The sequence below is a fragment of the Phaethon lepturus genome, unplaced genomic scaffold (genome assembly GCF_000687285.1).
Source record: "Phaethon lepturus isolate BGI_N335 unplaced genomic scaffold, ASM68728v1 scaffold8133, whole genome shotgun sequence".
NCBI lineage: Eukaryota > Metazoa > Chordata > Aves > Phaethontiformes > Phaethontidae > Phaethon > Phaethon lepturus.
Genome location: NW_010529652.1, coordinates 17,059 through 30,413, shown reverse-complemented (window position 1 = coordinate 30,413; position 13,355 = coordinate 17,059). Strand labels below are relative to the sequence as shown.

At 41.5% G+C, this 13,355-nt stretch overlaps 1 protein-coding gene across 1 annotated transcript in view; it reads right to left on the bottom strand.

The window, feature by feature from the left end:
• LOC104618425 (protein phosphatase 1H) overlaps positions 1-13,355 on the bottom strand; it is a gene marked incomplete at its 5' end in the record, with an annotated part of 53,203 nt that overhangs the window by 26,037 nt on the left and 13,811 nt on the right. The window contains 2 exons of the mRNA XM_010284007.1: positions 3,715-3,833; positions 11,551-11,635. Coding sequence (XP_010282309.1) covers positions 3,715-3,833; positions 11,551-11,635 — 204 coding nt within the window. The remainder of the gene's footprint in view (positions 1-3,714; positions 3,834-11,550; positions 11,636-13,355) is intronic.

The window sequence follows — 13,355 nt, the reverse complement described above, 5'->3', positions numbered from 1 at the left end:
CAGCAGGAGACACAGCTCCTAAGATGCCTTGCCAGCTACAGTGCGCGTTTTGCAATGGTTGCTCAACCACAACGCACGTGGGGCGAGGGCGCAGGAGGGGCAGCTCAGAGTCAGCTCCTACCTAAATGGGATTTATTTTAGATACATTTAACACAGCGGATTTCTCATCCCAACTGCCACTGCAGGGAAAGGAGAAAGGATGGGAGAGCTGAAGGGAGAAGGGAAGGGCTGGTTTCAAAGCAGTTACAGGCAGCTTGGACAAGTGATGCAGTACACATTGCTGGATCAGTGGTTGTCCTAATGCTGTGGGGAAACTTGGCAGCTCTGCTACCGCTGTGGGCTGTTGAGACAAAGCCAGTGTGGAAACTTCACATAAAAAAAAAAAAAAGAGAGAGAGAAAGAAAAAGCAAAAAAACCCCCAAAAACCCCAAAAACCAAAAAAAAAGGCCAAATGCATTATGACAGACCCAAAGACAATAACCTTTTGTAATCCAAACAAGCTGGGCAAGCCAAGCTATTGTTGAGAATCTGAAAAGGGTAAAAACAAAGAAAAAAATAATCATACAGCTTCTAACAGAAAACACAGAAAGTACCCTGAATTTTAAAATAAAACAGTTCATGTTCCTGAGGCAACATCAGAGCAGAGTTTTACACCCTCTCACTAAAGGATTCAGTAATAAGTGCAAGAGTGGATGTTTTTTCCTAGCATCACCTGCACCTCTGTACACGCATGTGCAGATGTCAACACGCAGTGAAGTCACTGACCAGAAACAGGTTCGGACAGTTGATCTTCTGCATTGTAAGTGGCAAAGGTTTGGCAGTGTTTTAGTGTAGCAAGCTCTGGCTGGCCAAAACTCCATCTAACGTTTTCTAGAAAAGGAATACATATGCTAATTTATACTCCATGATAGATATTGTCCTTAGAAGTAAATGCAGAACAGACATGACCTTGGCTACTGTGCCCTGATACATCAGTTAAATCTAGAAATTCGAATGGGAAGAAAATAGAAGCAAAACCCTTGAAGAGGAAAATGACCACTGTGAAACACCAGCCATCGCAAACCATCACCTCTGACAGCCCACCAAGCTGGAAGTCTAACGTCTTGTCCACAGCCTCAACCATTAAAATTGACTCAGACTTTTGGATAAATAGAAACAGATTGCTTCTCCTCTGCTTAGGAGATCACTGCACACAATTTGATGGAAAACAAGACTCCCTGGGGCAAACACCCTGCAAAAAGAAATGGACCCTTATTTAGAAGTGCTCTGATTTAGATAAATGTATGGTGATAGAGCAATTCCCTCACCATTTTATTGTCCTGAGGCAAACAAAGAGGTAACTGATGCACTAGCTGTGGGATATGAAGCAGTTAAAAGATTCCAATTCTCTTATTCAGGACAAAAACGCAGCCCCCATTTTCCACTTCAAGCCAGAAGTCAAAAGGAGCAGCAGAGGGAGGTAGCCTCATCACAATCTCCACATGCTTTTGTTTGGCACAGGCCACCCCTTTCTGGGACAACACTGAGGTTGTTTTTTGAAATTGTTGAATTTTCAAGTCACACTTTAAGTATTTATTCCCGATTAACTGCTTATAGCTAGGCATATTTGTGCAAAACTGGTGGTAATTTTTACATTATTACCATATTAGAATCTGTAACTGGATCAACATGTGTCCCACTCTTCAGGAAATTCAGAAAAATCAACAGGAAAATCAACTCTCTTCTCTGCCCTGCCATATGCTAGAGTTAACAGAGTTCACACACCAGTACTGAAAAACAATACATTGAATCAAATCTGCCATCCTTTTAGACTTACCCAAGCTCTTCTAACTTACTCATTATTCTATATTTAAAATTTGCATTCCTTTTTATTTATCTTTATTCTAATGCCAACCAGTATTAGCTATGCAATAACCATTTTGAATAAGGTGAAGTTCTATGCACAGATTCACAAATGAGGTACAAACTGTCATACAGAATCACTTCTTGTTTAATTTTTAACCATTCCAACCCTGTATGCATCCCAGCATCCTGCTGTGATTTTGACTGGAAAAATTGCAAGTAAACAGAACTTCCACTGAGCTTTTTGACACGGCTGTCAAGTTTATTTGGAACGTTTAGTGTGCAAAATAGTTATTTTTTCCTCTTCCTGCTTTACTTGGTATTTATCACCACCAAATTTGATCACTCTGATGCCCATGCCCACTGCCAATGCTGCAACTTCAACCATTCTAACCTCATTTCTTTTCCAGACCGCTAACCAACGAGGGAAATGCAAAACAACTCCCAGGAACCTGGAGAAACCCTCTTCGCCTTCCAACTATAGTGAAAGAATTCTGCTCTTACTTTCCTCTCAGGAAGTTCTTGGCCCATGATACCTCCGTAGCTCTCCCCAAAATTAGAGGGGGTTTTGGTGTTGGTTTTTTTTTTGAGGGTGGTGGGTGGGATGTTGGTTTTTTTCCCAATAGCATCTCACATCTTGAAAAAGAGCTTTTGGAAGCCTACATGAAGCCATTCTTTACTGATGCCTTCAGAGACATCCGGGAGTTTAATAAGAAAATTCCCTTTGCAGAAACTGGGACAGTATCTAATGATCTTCCAAATGTTTTACTGTGTAAGTCCTCAGTTGATCCAATGTTCTCATTCTGTTCCTATTCTTTTGTTCATGCCTGTAGCCTTTTTAAAATGTGAAGTCATCGTTCTCAGAATGAGACTGCATATTTCTACTAGCAGCTGTTCAGGATGATGGACAATGACTGTTATTCCCAGATTAACTTTTTCTGCACAAACACTCCAGATTAATATTAAACTTAGGTCATTATTCTGACATTAAAACATCATTATGTTCATGGTCTATAAAGTATGGGACAAATCAGAAGCATATGGAGTTGTAGTTGCATGTGAGCATCCAAGTTTCCAAACCTACAAGAATTCAGGCTTTTTAACCCCCTCCTTTCTTTTCCATCCTGAAAGGATATTTGCTAAGGACGCTAAAACACAGAGTGGAAGTGAAGACCATTTGCATATATAGGGCCTTTGCCTTTACAGGTCACACACAGAGCACACAACAGCAAGGATTAGGGCTTCTCTAAATGAGTAGGAGTCACTTGAGAAGAAGCCTCTTGACCTTACACAAAACAATGAAGACATTTAGCCAGAGACAAAAACCTCATCGTTCTTCCTGTCTTCGCTTCATTAAGTCAATGCTGTTCATCCAAGCCTTTTCATTTTAGGCTGGCTATGACTTTTATTCAGATAGGCCCATCTCTAAAACAACTCCTCAAGGGTTACCCAAATCAGAGGTCAGCTGCACTGGAGCATGGAAGGTAGCTCTTCCCTTCTGCAAGCATTCCTCGGCTTGCAAAAGCATGATGGCCCAGTGATCGAGATTCTATAAAAAGCTCCTTCCAAGACAGGAAAGTCGTTTAGCTTTCAGGAAGATCCCCTGGTATGTCTTCCCCTTTATGTGTTTGCTCTGCTTTGAGTGCTCACACATTGAAACAAACCAACGTCCTTGCTCTGGAGGGAGGTCAACTTATTTAAAACATTAACTTCTAAAAGAAAAATACATCTCAAGGAAGGAGATACCTTTTCCTTTAGTATGCAGGTGTACACCTCCATGTTTGATGCAGTTTACACTAATCAAAGACATGTACAAAGCAGGCATTGACTGGGGAGAAGGTTGACCCCATGCTGAGAAGGACACATTCTTACCAGCCAGTCATGTTGAAGTCACGATAGAGCATCCTCTTCCCAACTTCCTTGCGCTGCACTCGCCGTGGAAACTCTAAATGCGTGAACTCATTTCCCAGCAAGTGGGGCTGCATGTAAGCCTGTGGGCAGAAACCAAGCCACAGATACCACACAAACATCATAAAACAAGACATCATCTATTTTTAATAAAGAGGTAGAATTAGCATCCCTTCCTGCTCCCTTCCCACACACATTTCCCCTGACACCCCCTTTTTAAACAACAAAGACTATGAGCTCCATTTCAGCAAACAATGTGCACACACACCAGTTCTGATGCTGCTTGGTGTCTGGCAGCAGCCTTACAGCGGGCAGTCCTCTTGCCCTCAAAATCCTTCACTACTTCTCACTGCTCCTCAACATTTGGGATCTCTAAAGTACACCTCATCCACTGACCCTGAAGGAGTCAGCAGCGCTTCATAAAACAGAACACATCTCCTTTTGTAAGTCAGCGACCTAAAAGAAGGGAACGATCAAAGGACAAAGCCATGGAGCAAGCAGAGACTTGGAGGGGTGCACGTGGAGCAAAGCTCAAGCTTTTTGACTCCCAGTTCAGCTAGGCCAACACCACATACAACCTAACATTACTACCACACTTTAATTTTCACTCTTGAGAAAAATGTTCCTTTTTACCTTCTTAGCGTGCTGCACCCCATCACACGAGACACTGCAAATAAACATGAGTTGCAGAGCACTTTATTTTCTTGTTTTCTAAAAAATACTTCCTTTGTACAGAATAGACTTTAAGAAAAGCGGTAGTTTTGTGTCACAACCGAAACTAATGTTTTTGATGGTGTTAACGTTTGACTGCTGCTACCCCTTCTGGTGTTGCTGCTCTGCAGATGCTGGGAGGCCTCTTGGCTACAGCTGTGCCTGAGACTCATGTGCTCCAGAGTTGACTGTACTCGAGAGCATCGTGAGGCTCTTCGTCCAGCACACAAAGTTTTGGTTTGGATTTACACACAGATCACCTGCAATGATAGGTTAATCCTTAAACATACTGTATTTCTTCTTTCTGAAATAAACCTCATTCATTTTTCTTTAATATTTACATAAATAAGCCTTTCTCCTCCCTCCCCAAAGCCACATTGTTACAAGCACTTCTGAAGACACAGTCAAATTGGCTAGGGAACTGAAAAAAAGTTGCGTTTCTTAACCTTTCTGCTGATAACTCTTTTTCCTTATCCAACCAGTTAAGGTAATAAAGTCTGTCTTATCTCCAGCAGCAGCTGCCATCAGGGCAGACCAAATGAGCTGGCTTTAGTTTGTGGGTTTGTCATAAATCTAGCGTTCATCAAAGGTGAGCGGCAGGAAGCCATGGAAGCCCTTATTGATCTACCTGGCAGCTATCATGCAGATAGCTCACAATAAAATATTTCCTGCATTTAAGGGCTGAGCTGCTCCCACTCAATTTAATAGGAGTTGGATCAGGCTCAGCACATCACAGCGCCAACCTTCCATCAGCTTGTCCCCATTCCCGTCGCCAGACATCCTTCCAGAAAACACCTTGAGCTTGGCCGAAATGGGGCTGAGGGAGATTGCTGTGTGTAGCTGAGATTGGATTCTGCTTTCAAAAGGCAGCTTTCAAGCACACAAGTGTGATCTTGACATTGTGATCCCTTCCTGGAACAGCAGCTCCATCAAATTCTCTCTCCGTGTACAGTTAAGGGAATTACATTTTTTTCCTGCAGTCTACAGTCAGCCAAGGTTCCCCCCCAGTATTGTTTTCAAGGACCCTCTAATTGGATCACTGTTCCTCATTACAGAAACGGTCGAGAAGCACTAGTGACTGTTGAGAGGTCTAGTAGTGTTAGTCCAGTTGATGCTTTCCGTACTTCCAGAGCTCTGGTTTCTTTATTTCACAGTATATGTACACTTTTTATTTATTTTTTATTCCAGTCACAAAAAAGATGGAACATGCCTAATGATTTATTTGATGTATTGCTACACATTGACAGCAGAGTGCTGGACTTTTTTTGGTGGTTTTAAATTCTTTCTAGTCTGTGATATGGTAAACAATTAAGTCAGTCTGCTTTGAAAGCACAATTCAGTTCACTTAAAAATGCACCGCCTACCTTGATTAAATCTTTACAAACCATTTCTAGCTAAAGACTACTGCTGCCTGCCTACAAAACAAGAAGCCTTATTTAAAGCAAAAAAACCTCATACCTGATATCAAAATGAAGTTATTTAACCTTTAGATTATGAGATTACTTATTAGGCTGGATCATAGGTCCAAAAGAAAAAAGTTACAGGCTTTTAGCATTTTTCCCCTTGAAAACAAGAATTTTCTTTATTGAAAAGGTAAAGTGATAGGGACAGACTGCATTTCATAAAGATTTACTCAGATGGAAAGTCTGAGGTCACAAGTGAAATAAGATTAATAAAGCTGGCAGAGTTAGCAGTGGACTGCTAATGTTCAAATAAGATTTCTCTTCTGCAGCCAAGCCTCAATGCTTGATTTACAATCCAGGGATCTTAACTTGATTCTAATATTTTTCGCGTCAGTGGAACAGAGGGAAAAGAGCAATTTGGAACCTTCTGGTGCCTATGAACTGAATTCTTATGTGAAGAAATGGGGATTTTTGTTGGGTTTTTTTTGTTTGTTTGTTTGTTTTTTGTATTTTCTGTATTTTTTATCCTTTTCTTTTTAACAGTCATTTTTGATGCTTCACTGGTAATTATACAGAGAGAAGAATATTCTACTATAAAACTCAACTGCAACTTCCAGTCAGGTTTGTCGAGAACTGTTCTCCATTTTCTACGAGGCAGGACTCTTCTCCCTCTCCACCCTAATCAAACTGTGCTGGGCAGCAGAACCAGGAAAAAAATAAAAAGCAATGCTTTAAAAATCTACAGATCTGTCAAGTAGATATACAAGCAGACACCATGAAATCCCCTCATGATCAAAGGAGAAACAAAAATGGCGAGTGAACTGACTATCAGAATTTCATCTATGATGAGGCACCGCATTTTCCATTTTTTCATTTGTTTAGTCTCAATTTGCAAGAACCTCAGATGAGAAACACCGTTCAGAAAACTGAAATTTAATAAAAAGATTGACTATCAAACACTTTCTATATTCTTACAAGGTATGTTCAGACAACATTGTTATTCTGTGTTATGGAACTGGAATATTTTCCGTATTTTTTTCTTTCAGAAGCTATTAGTTTTTTGGCATAAATCTGGCATAGTCTGCATCATGTGTTTTTGGTATTCTGCCATTTTATGGCATATTTTGTGGCTGGATGTATTACATTCAACATTAGTTGTTTAAAATGAAGTCTGCTTAAGGAAATATTAGTCACGTCTCTTTCAAAAGGCCATTTACTTCCTGCTGTGTTTCCTGGTGATCAGCAAAGCAAACGTGAAATGAAGATAAACCGAGACTTACACACTAGTATGTCAGTTAATTACGTGGCAGGGAACACTGCATATATCTTACTGTACCTCGGTAAAGCCTGCTGATGCCTTTTCCAGCTCCTCCAGTACGCACTGCTCCAGGACATCACCAGCACTAGCGGTTTCACTGTATTCTGTGCTATTTTCAGAACTGCCATTTTCCTCTATGTCAACTATATCTTACAACTTTATCCTCTTACCGTATTGTGCCATTTTCTCCAATATTCTACTACATGGGACTTCCGCTCACAATAGCATGCACAGCACAATGCATCCAGAAGTTTTGCAAATTACTCAGCTATGTCATATGGACACATTTAAGCCAAACAGATTAAAACTAAAAGAGGTAGTGGTAGAAGGAAAGAGGGAAGTGGGAGCCAAATTCATCCCTGGATTGGTCTCTCCTCTTATGAACGGCCAGGACCCTGTCCATAAAACCACACATCTCTCTCACCACAACATCATGCAATGTGTCAGATGGCCAAAGCAATCTGACACTGGGTGATGCAGGGAGCCACAAACTGTAAAAGAATTAAGATACATCTGACTTATAATTGAAGCACTGAATTTAGGAGATTTAGGTTCATCTCCTCTTCAGGCTTGGGTTACTCAAGCATCTTCTAGCAGATAAGTTAGTATCACTTAATTCTCACCTGAACAATGAAATAAGAATAGGTCCTCTTTGAACCCATGCCTGTCGGGGCTCATGAACCTTTGCTTGAATGGTGCCACACACAAAGAGCATCCATGGCTCACTGCCACTGATGGCCACCCAAGTCTCTACCAGCAGTAAAGCCTGCCCTGGTAGTAGCAGTGCACCATCACTGGCCTGAGATGTGAACTTCTGGGGCACTGCCTGGCTACACGCGCGGACATGGTATGCAGTAGCACGACGCTGACTTCACATGACATCTCAAAGTGCAACTTTGATAACTAATAGAAATACACCCATTTGCAATATGCTCATTCATCATTCATTTTAAACACGTTTTCCAAGGCAATAAGTAACAAAATCTGTGCCATTTACTGTTGCAATTTAGACTATCATGACTGAAATTAATAGTCTCCTCAGAAGATGAAAGGAAAATTGCCTCTGGCAGTTGTTGCCCGCGCAACTGCTGAATGTACCAGAGAAGTTCCCAGTCAATACCGGATTTTGTTCTCCTCAAGGTACACTGATAGGGGAAGCCAGGGCTTTCCTGGAGTAGCAGCTGTGCAAGCTCTCCTGCCACAGTGCTAAAAAGAAAAGACAAGACACAAGAATTCAAAAGAAAAGGAGGCTTGTGAACTTCTGCCAGTGGAAGGGAAGCCATATGATGCACTGAACCTCTACAGAAGCCAAAGGACCAAGGGAATACTGGTGCAAGGCTTTCATGCCTTCCATCTTAAGTGCTCTCTGACAACAGGATTGATTGCCTTCTGCAATACTCTCACAAGTCTCCTGACAGAGAATTCTGCCTCTGCCATACAGCCTGCCTGAAATTTGCAGTTGTATGCTGTCCTCCCACTGCAAAAAAAGGGAGTGCAGGTGGACACGGAGGGATGGCTATGCCCAGAGCTGTTCAAAAGTCAGAATGATTGGGTAGTCAACTTGTTCTTTTGAAGTTGCCACGCCAGAGGCCTATGCCCAAGGCCATTCTTGCATACGTGGCAATAAACCTTCATTAAAATGGGAGCTTGATAAGGAAAACAGTTGTTTCTCCTCTCTCTTAGTTACTCAACCAGTACTAGCTGAAGCACAGTTTTGTCTAAGACTAGGCTGGAAATTAGGAAAATGCACATGGAAGTTAGGGCCCAGAAAAGACGATGCGGATCCAGATGATGCCAGTTAACCTAAACCGACATCCTGTGTGGCCAAAGCAGGCCACAGGCCACAACCAACAGGCACTAAAGGCAGAGGAAGGTTCTTTCACCCTCACTGTGCTAACAGTGTCTCCTGCACCAGGAGCCAACGCTCAGCAGCCTGAAGGCTGTAAATCCACACTCTCCCTTTGCCTGTGCAGTAACTTCCCTACAGTGAACAGTATCTCTGCATTTACCAATGTGTTGGTTTTGGCTGGGATAGCTAGTATGGGGCTGTGTGTTGGATTTGTGCTGGAAACAGTGTTGATAATATGGGGATGTTTCCGCTATTGCTGAGCAGTGCTTACTCAGACTCAAGGCCTTTTCTGCTTCACACCCTGCCCCACCAGTGGGTTGGCTGGGGATGCACAAGAAGTTGGGAGCGGACACAACTGGGACAGCTGACCCCAACTGACCAAAGGGATATTCCGTACTGTAAGACGTCATGCTCAGCATATAAAGCTGAGGGAAGAAGAAGGAAGGCGGGGACGTTCAGCGTTATGGTGTTTGTCTTCCCAAGTAACTGTTACGCATGGTGGAGCCCTGCTCTCCTGGAGATGGCCGAACACCTGCCTGCTGATGGGAAGTGCTGAACGAATTCCATTTTTTGCTTTGCTTGCGTGTGCAGCTTTTGCTTTACCTATTAAACTGTCTTTATCTCAACCCACTTTTTTTCTCACTTTTACCCATCCAATTCTCTCCCTCATCCCACCAGGGGGGAGTGAGCAGTTGGGTGTTGCTTAGTTGCCGTCTGGAGTTAAATCATGACAACCAAGTAAAATATTAATGCTAAAACGATTAAGTGATTTGCATCCTATTGTGCAGGAAAAGCAGTACAACATGTTTGAAACAAAGAAACTCAGCTTTAACTGCATATAAATCTAAAGTAAGTAACTTTCAGATACGAAGAGCCGAAGAGAGATGTTGATGGTACAACAGACTGATAGAACCTGGGGAAAGCCAAGGTGAGTAAGAAGAATTATTTGGGATCTAATCAGCAAGACAGATGCAACCTTTGGAGTATAATGTTTATGCCAACCTTGTAAGAAATTTTGGGTAGTCTTTTTTTTTAAACGCTAGAGTAAAAATGTTACTTATGGAATGTTATGTTTGAAATTATCTCTAATTTTGTTTCATGCTCTTGCTGTCTCTCATGTGTTTTCTTTGAACATGATACCCATAGCGCCGCATATTTGTTACATATAGAATTAAAATAAACTAACAAAGGTAAAGGAATTTTCCAAAGGAAAAGCAGAAATGCTTTTCAGATCAGCTGCTGTTTTCAAATAGAAGCCAGAAAGGACATCAAAAGAGAAAAAAAATCCCTTGTAGGCAATGCTTTATCTCGTATTTCCTACAGAAGTAGCAGACTCCCTAGACACTAAAGATACCTTTTATTTTAAAGGCAAACTATTTTAAACGTAACTGAACTGTAAATATTTATTAGGCCTCTTTTCCACTTGGTTCTCTGAATATGAATACTCCCAAAATAGTCTTTCCTCTGAAATTCTCAGCTTCAAGCCAGTGAATCTGACTAAAAATCAAACGTGGCAATTGCAGAAACATTTAGAATTTTTCTTTAAAACTTTCCACCCCCACCTTCAACAACCAGCATTTTGCCTAGTTTCAAACCACAGTGCTTGGGCCAGGCTGAAGATAGGAGACACCTTAAGACCAGGGAACACCACTAGCCTTGGCCTGTCCACCTCGCATCAGGCAAATCTGACAGTGAGCCTGCCTTGGCTTAAGCTTAGATTTCTGAGAGTAAAAAGCAGGAGGCCAGAAGAAGCACAAAAAAAATCTCTCAGCCACGTTAGGAATGATGTTTTGACAAACAGCCAACCAACCAATCTGACCATTGACAAAAAACCTTAAAAAGTAACAAGATTGTTTGCACAAAAAATAACACCATACATTTTGACTTATGTTTCTTGGGCAGTTTATCAGCCAACGCAACTGGTGTATAAAGCATCCCACATCTCCTTCAGCTAGTCACCCTGCCCCAGCTTTATGGGTGCTGCTACACTAAATAAAACTAGTCTTTTGTCACCCATCCTATCCTACAGCTACTAATGCTCACTGAGATCATCTCTAAGTTGTGTATCTTTTCCCTGATCAAGATACTATTGGCAAATAGAATAAAACCCTGCAATATTGCTCAGATGCACACCAAGAGCAGTCTATGGTATTTTATACTGTCACGCAGCAAATACTGGGATGGACTGAAATACCTCTATGGATTGTTAGCTCTGCATCTGAGCTCTCATTATCCAACATGAACAAACTGCTGAAGGTCTGCAGCTGAACAAGGTCCACAAGCACAGCCATGCTAATCGATGGCCTTCACCAAAGAGGTAAAACCCCTTTCACTGGGATTTGCACCACCAGGCTTTTCTCCACTTTTGCTGATGGCTAAAAGACATACATGCTCATGATTCAGGGGGCACGTGATCCTTCACTGAGACACAGTAACTCAGTGACATGTGTCTGAACCTTAGATATTACCGGGCAATGCTTGCCACCAACAGCACCTGATTTGGTCCTCAGGTCTCTTACCAGATACTGAAGTCGCTGGCGTTCGGTCTCTGGAGTGAATTCTGAAGACATTGGAATGACTTTGCCATTTCGGATTATTATAGCCCTGTAATAGTAACAAAACATCATCAGTACAGAAAAAAAGAAGTAGTAAAAAATACCCAGAAAATCACAAGGTACAGTCACACTCCTAGTCTCTTCAGAGTCACAGTAAAATAAAGCCATTTCTTTTCCACTGAAGCTGTCAGCAGAACAGGATAATAATTCCTGCCCTGAGTCCTTTAGGCTGGGTAACAAAGTATATTTGTATATGCCAAGTTCATTTCAGAGCTCACAAAAACATCCAAGCAACAAAGGCAAGAGTTATTTCAGTTGATGTCTACAGGGTATCCTTATTAAGTGAAATGCAGACACCCAGAGGAAATGCTGCAGAATCACTGATTGTAGAACAACTCTTCGCAGGTTTTAATCCCAGTTGTGGCTGACAATGTCTAAACTGCTGGCTTCAAATGACTCATGCAAGCACTTTCCAATTATTGATTGGTCGTATGTCATGTCAGAACATTTCTACTCCAACAGCAAATGGAAATGGCAAAGCAAATCCTGTTTAACACAGATTTAACTAGTTATCTACTGAAAGATGATGGGTAAAGGCAAGACTATAGATCAGCCAGGAGATTTCACATACGCTTCTGCAAACGGCAGAGAAGAAATTCTCCCAAACACCTGCCTGTTGCACCTTAACAATCTGCTATGCTGCACACAAAATGTGGTATGATTCTGCCATGGTGTAATGCCACCGGCTGAAACACAGTCACAAGAGGTAAGAATTTACCCAGTATTGCTACCGCATTTTGTGGTCATGCACTCACTCATAGAACTACGTTATCTTTCCATTATTTACGCAGCTCTGTATGGTATAGTAAGTGTAGTAATAGTTGGCACTTTCAAAGAGCCGGATGAGCTATGTATCATCCCAAAGACTTTAATGCCTGTTTTGGAGCTGTTTCTCAACGATCAGCAGATTAATTCAGCGTTTGGATAGTAGCAGTGTACCAGCTCTCCTCTTGAATTTGCACAGAATTTGGTGTAGATTAAACAAATAACTCTCAGTTAGATTCCAATTTCTATATGCTTTAAATGGTCTCCTTTCTGTGACCTTTTAGTCCTGTTGATATGATAGTTATGTGCTAGTTTACGTCTGTTAATAATTTGATCAATTTGTTGGCATTGCTTCTGTGCCAGGTATTCTGATTGCACTGCAATGCAACCAACAAATACGGTAGGCACACAAAGACTGAAAACTTAACCTCTAAATTCAAAATACAGGCATCTTGAGAAAATCAGACCAGGTGCAAACCTGCTTGGTAAAAGTAGTGGCACTGGATAACTTTCCCAGTCTTCTGGATATGATACTGGACTAAAATTGTCTCTGAATAATCGTCTACTATTGTTATCATGCAAAAGGAAGGAGCATTATCAAAGAGGAAAGGAACTGTTCACATTTCTGAGATTCACGTGGCAAAGGACAGGTACAGGATGGCACTAGAATGGAAGAGGTGGGAAAAGGCTCTAGTGATGAGGGGAAAACAGCCCTGCTTTGACAGGTAACAAAATTGCTGCTCCTGGACTTCCAGCACTCCCTTGCAAATAATCTCATGTAGAAATTAGAGGTGACAAGAGTGCAACGTGCATGCTGAAGGCTCCCACTGGCCCTCCACTACTACTATTAAAAACAATATTGTGTGCTTGAAATGAGACAATGGTGGTTGTGACTCATTAATTTCTTAAGAGAAATTTGTGCAGAATTTTTGATGGAATGTTTT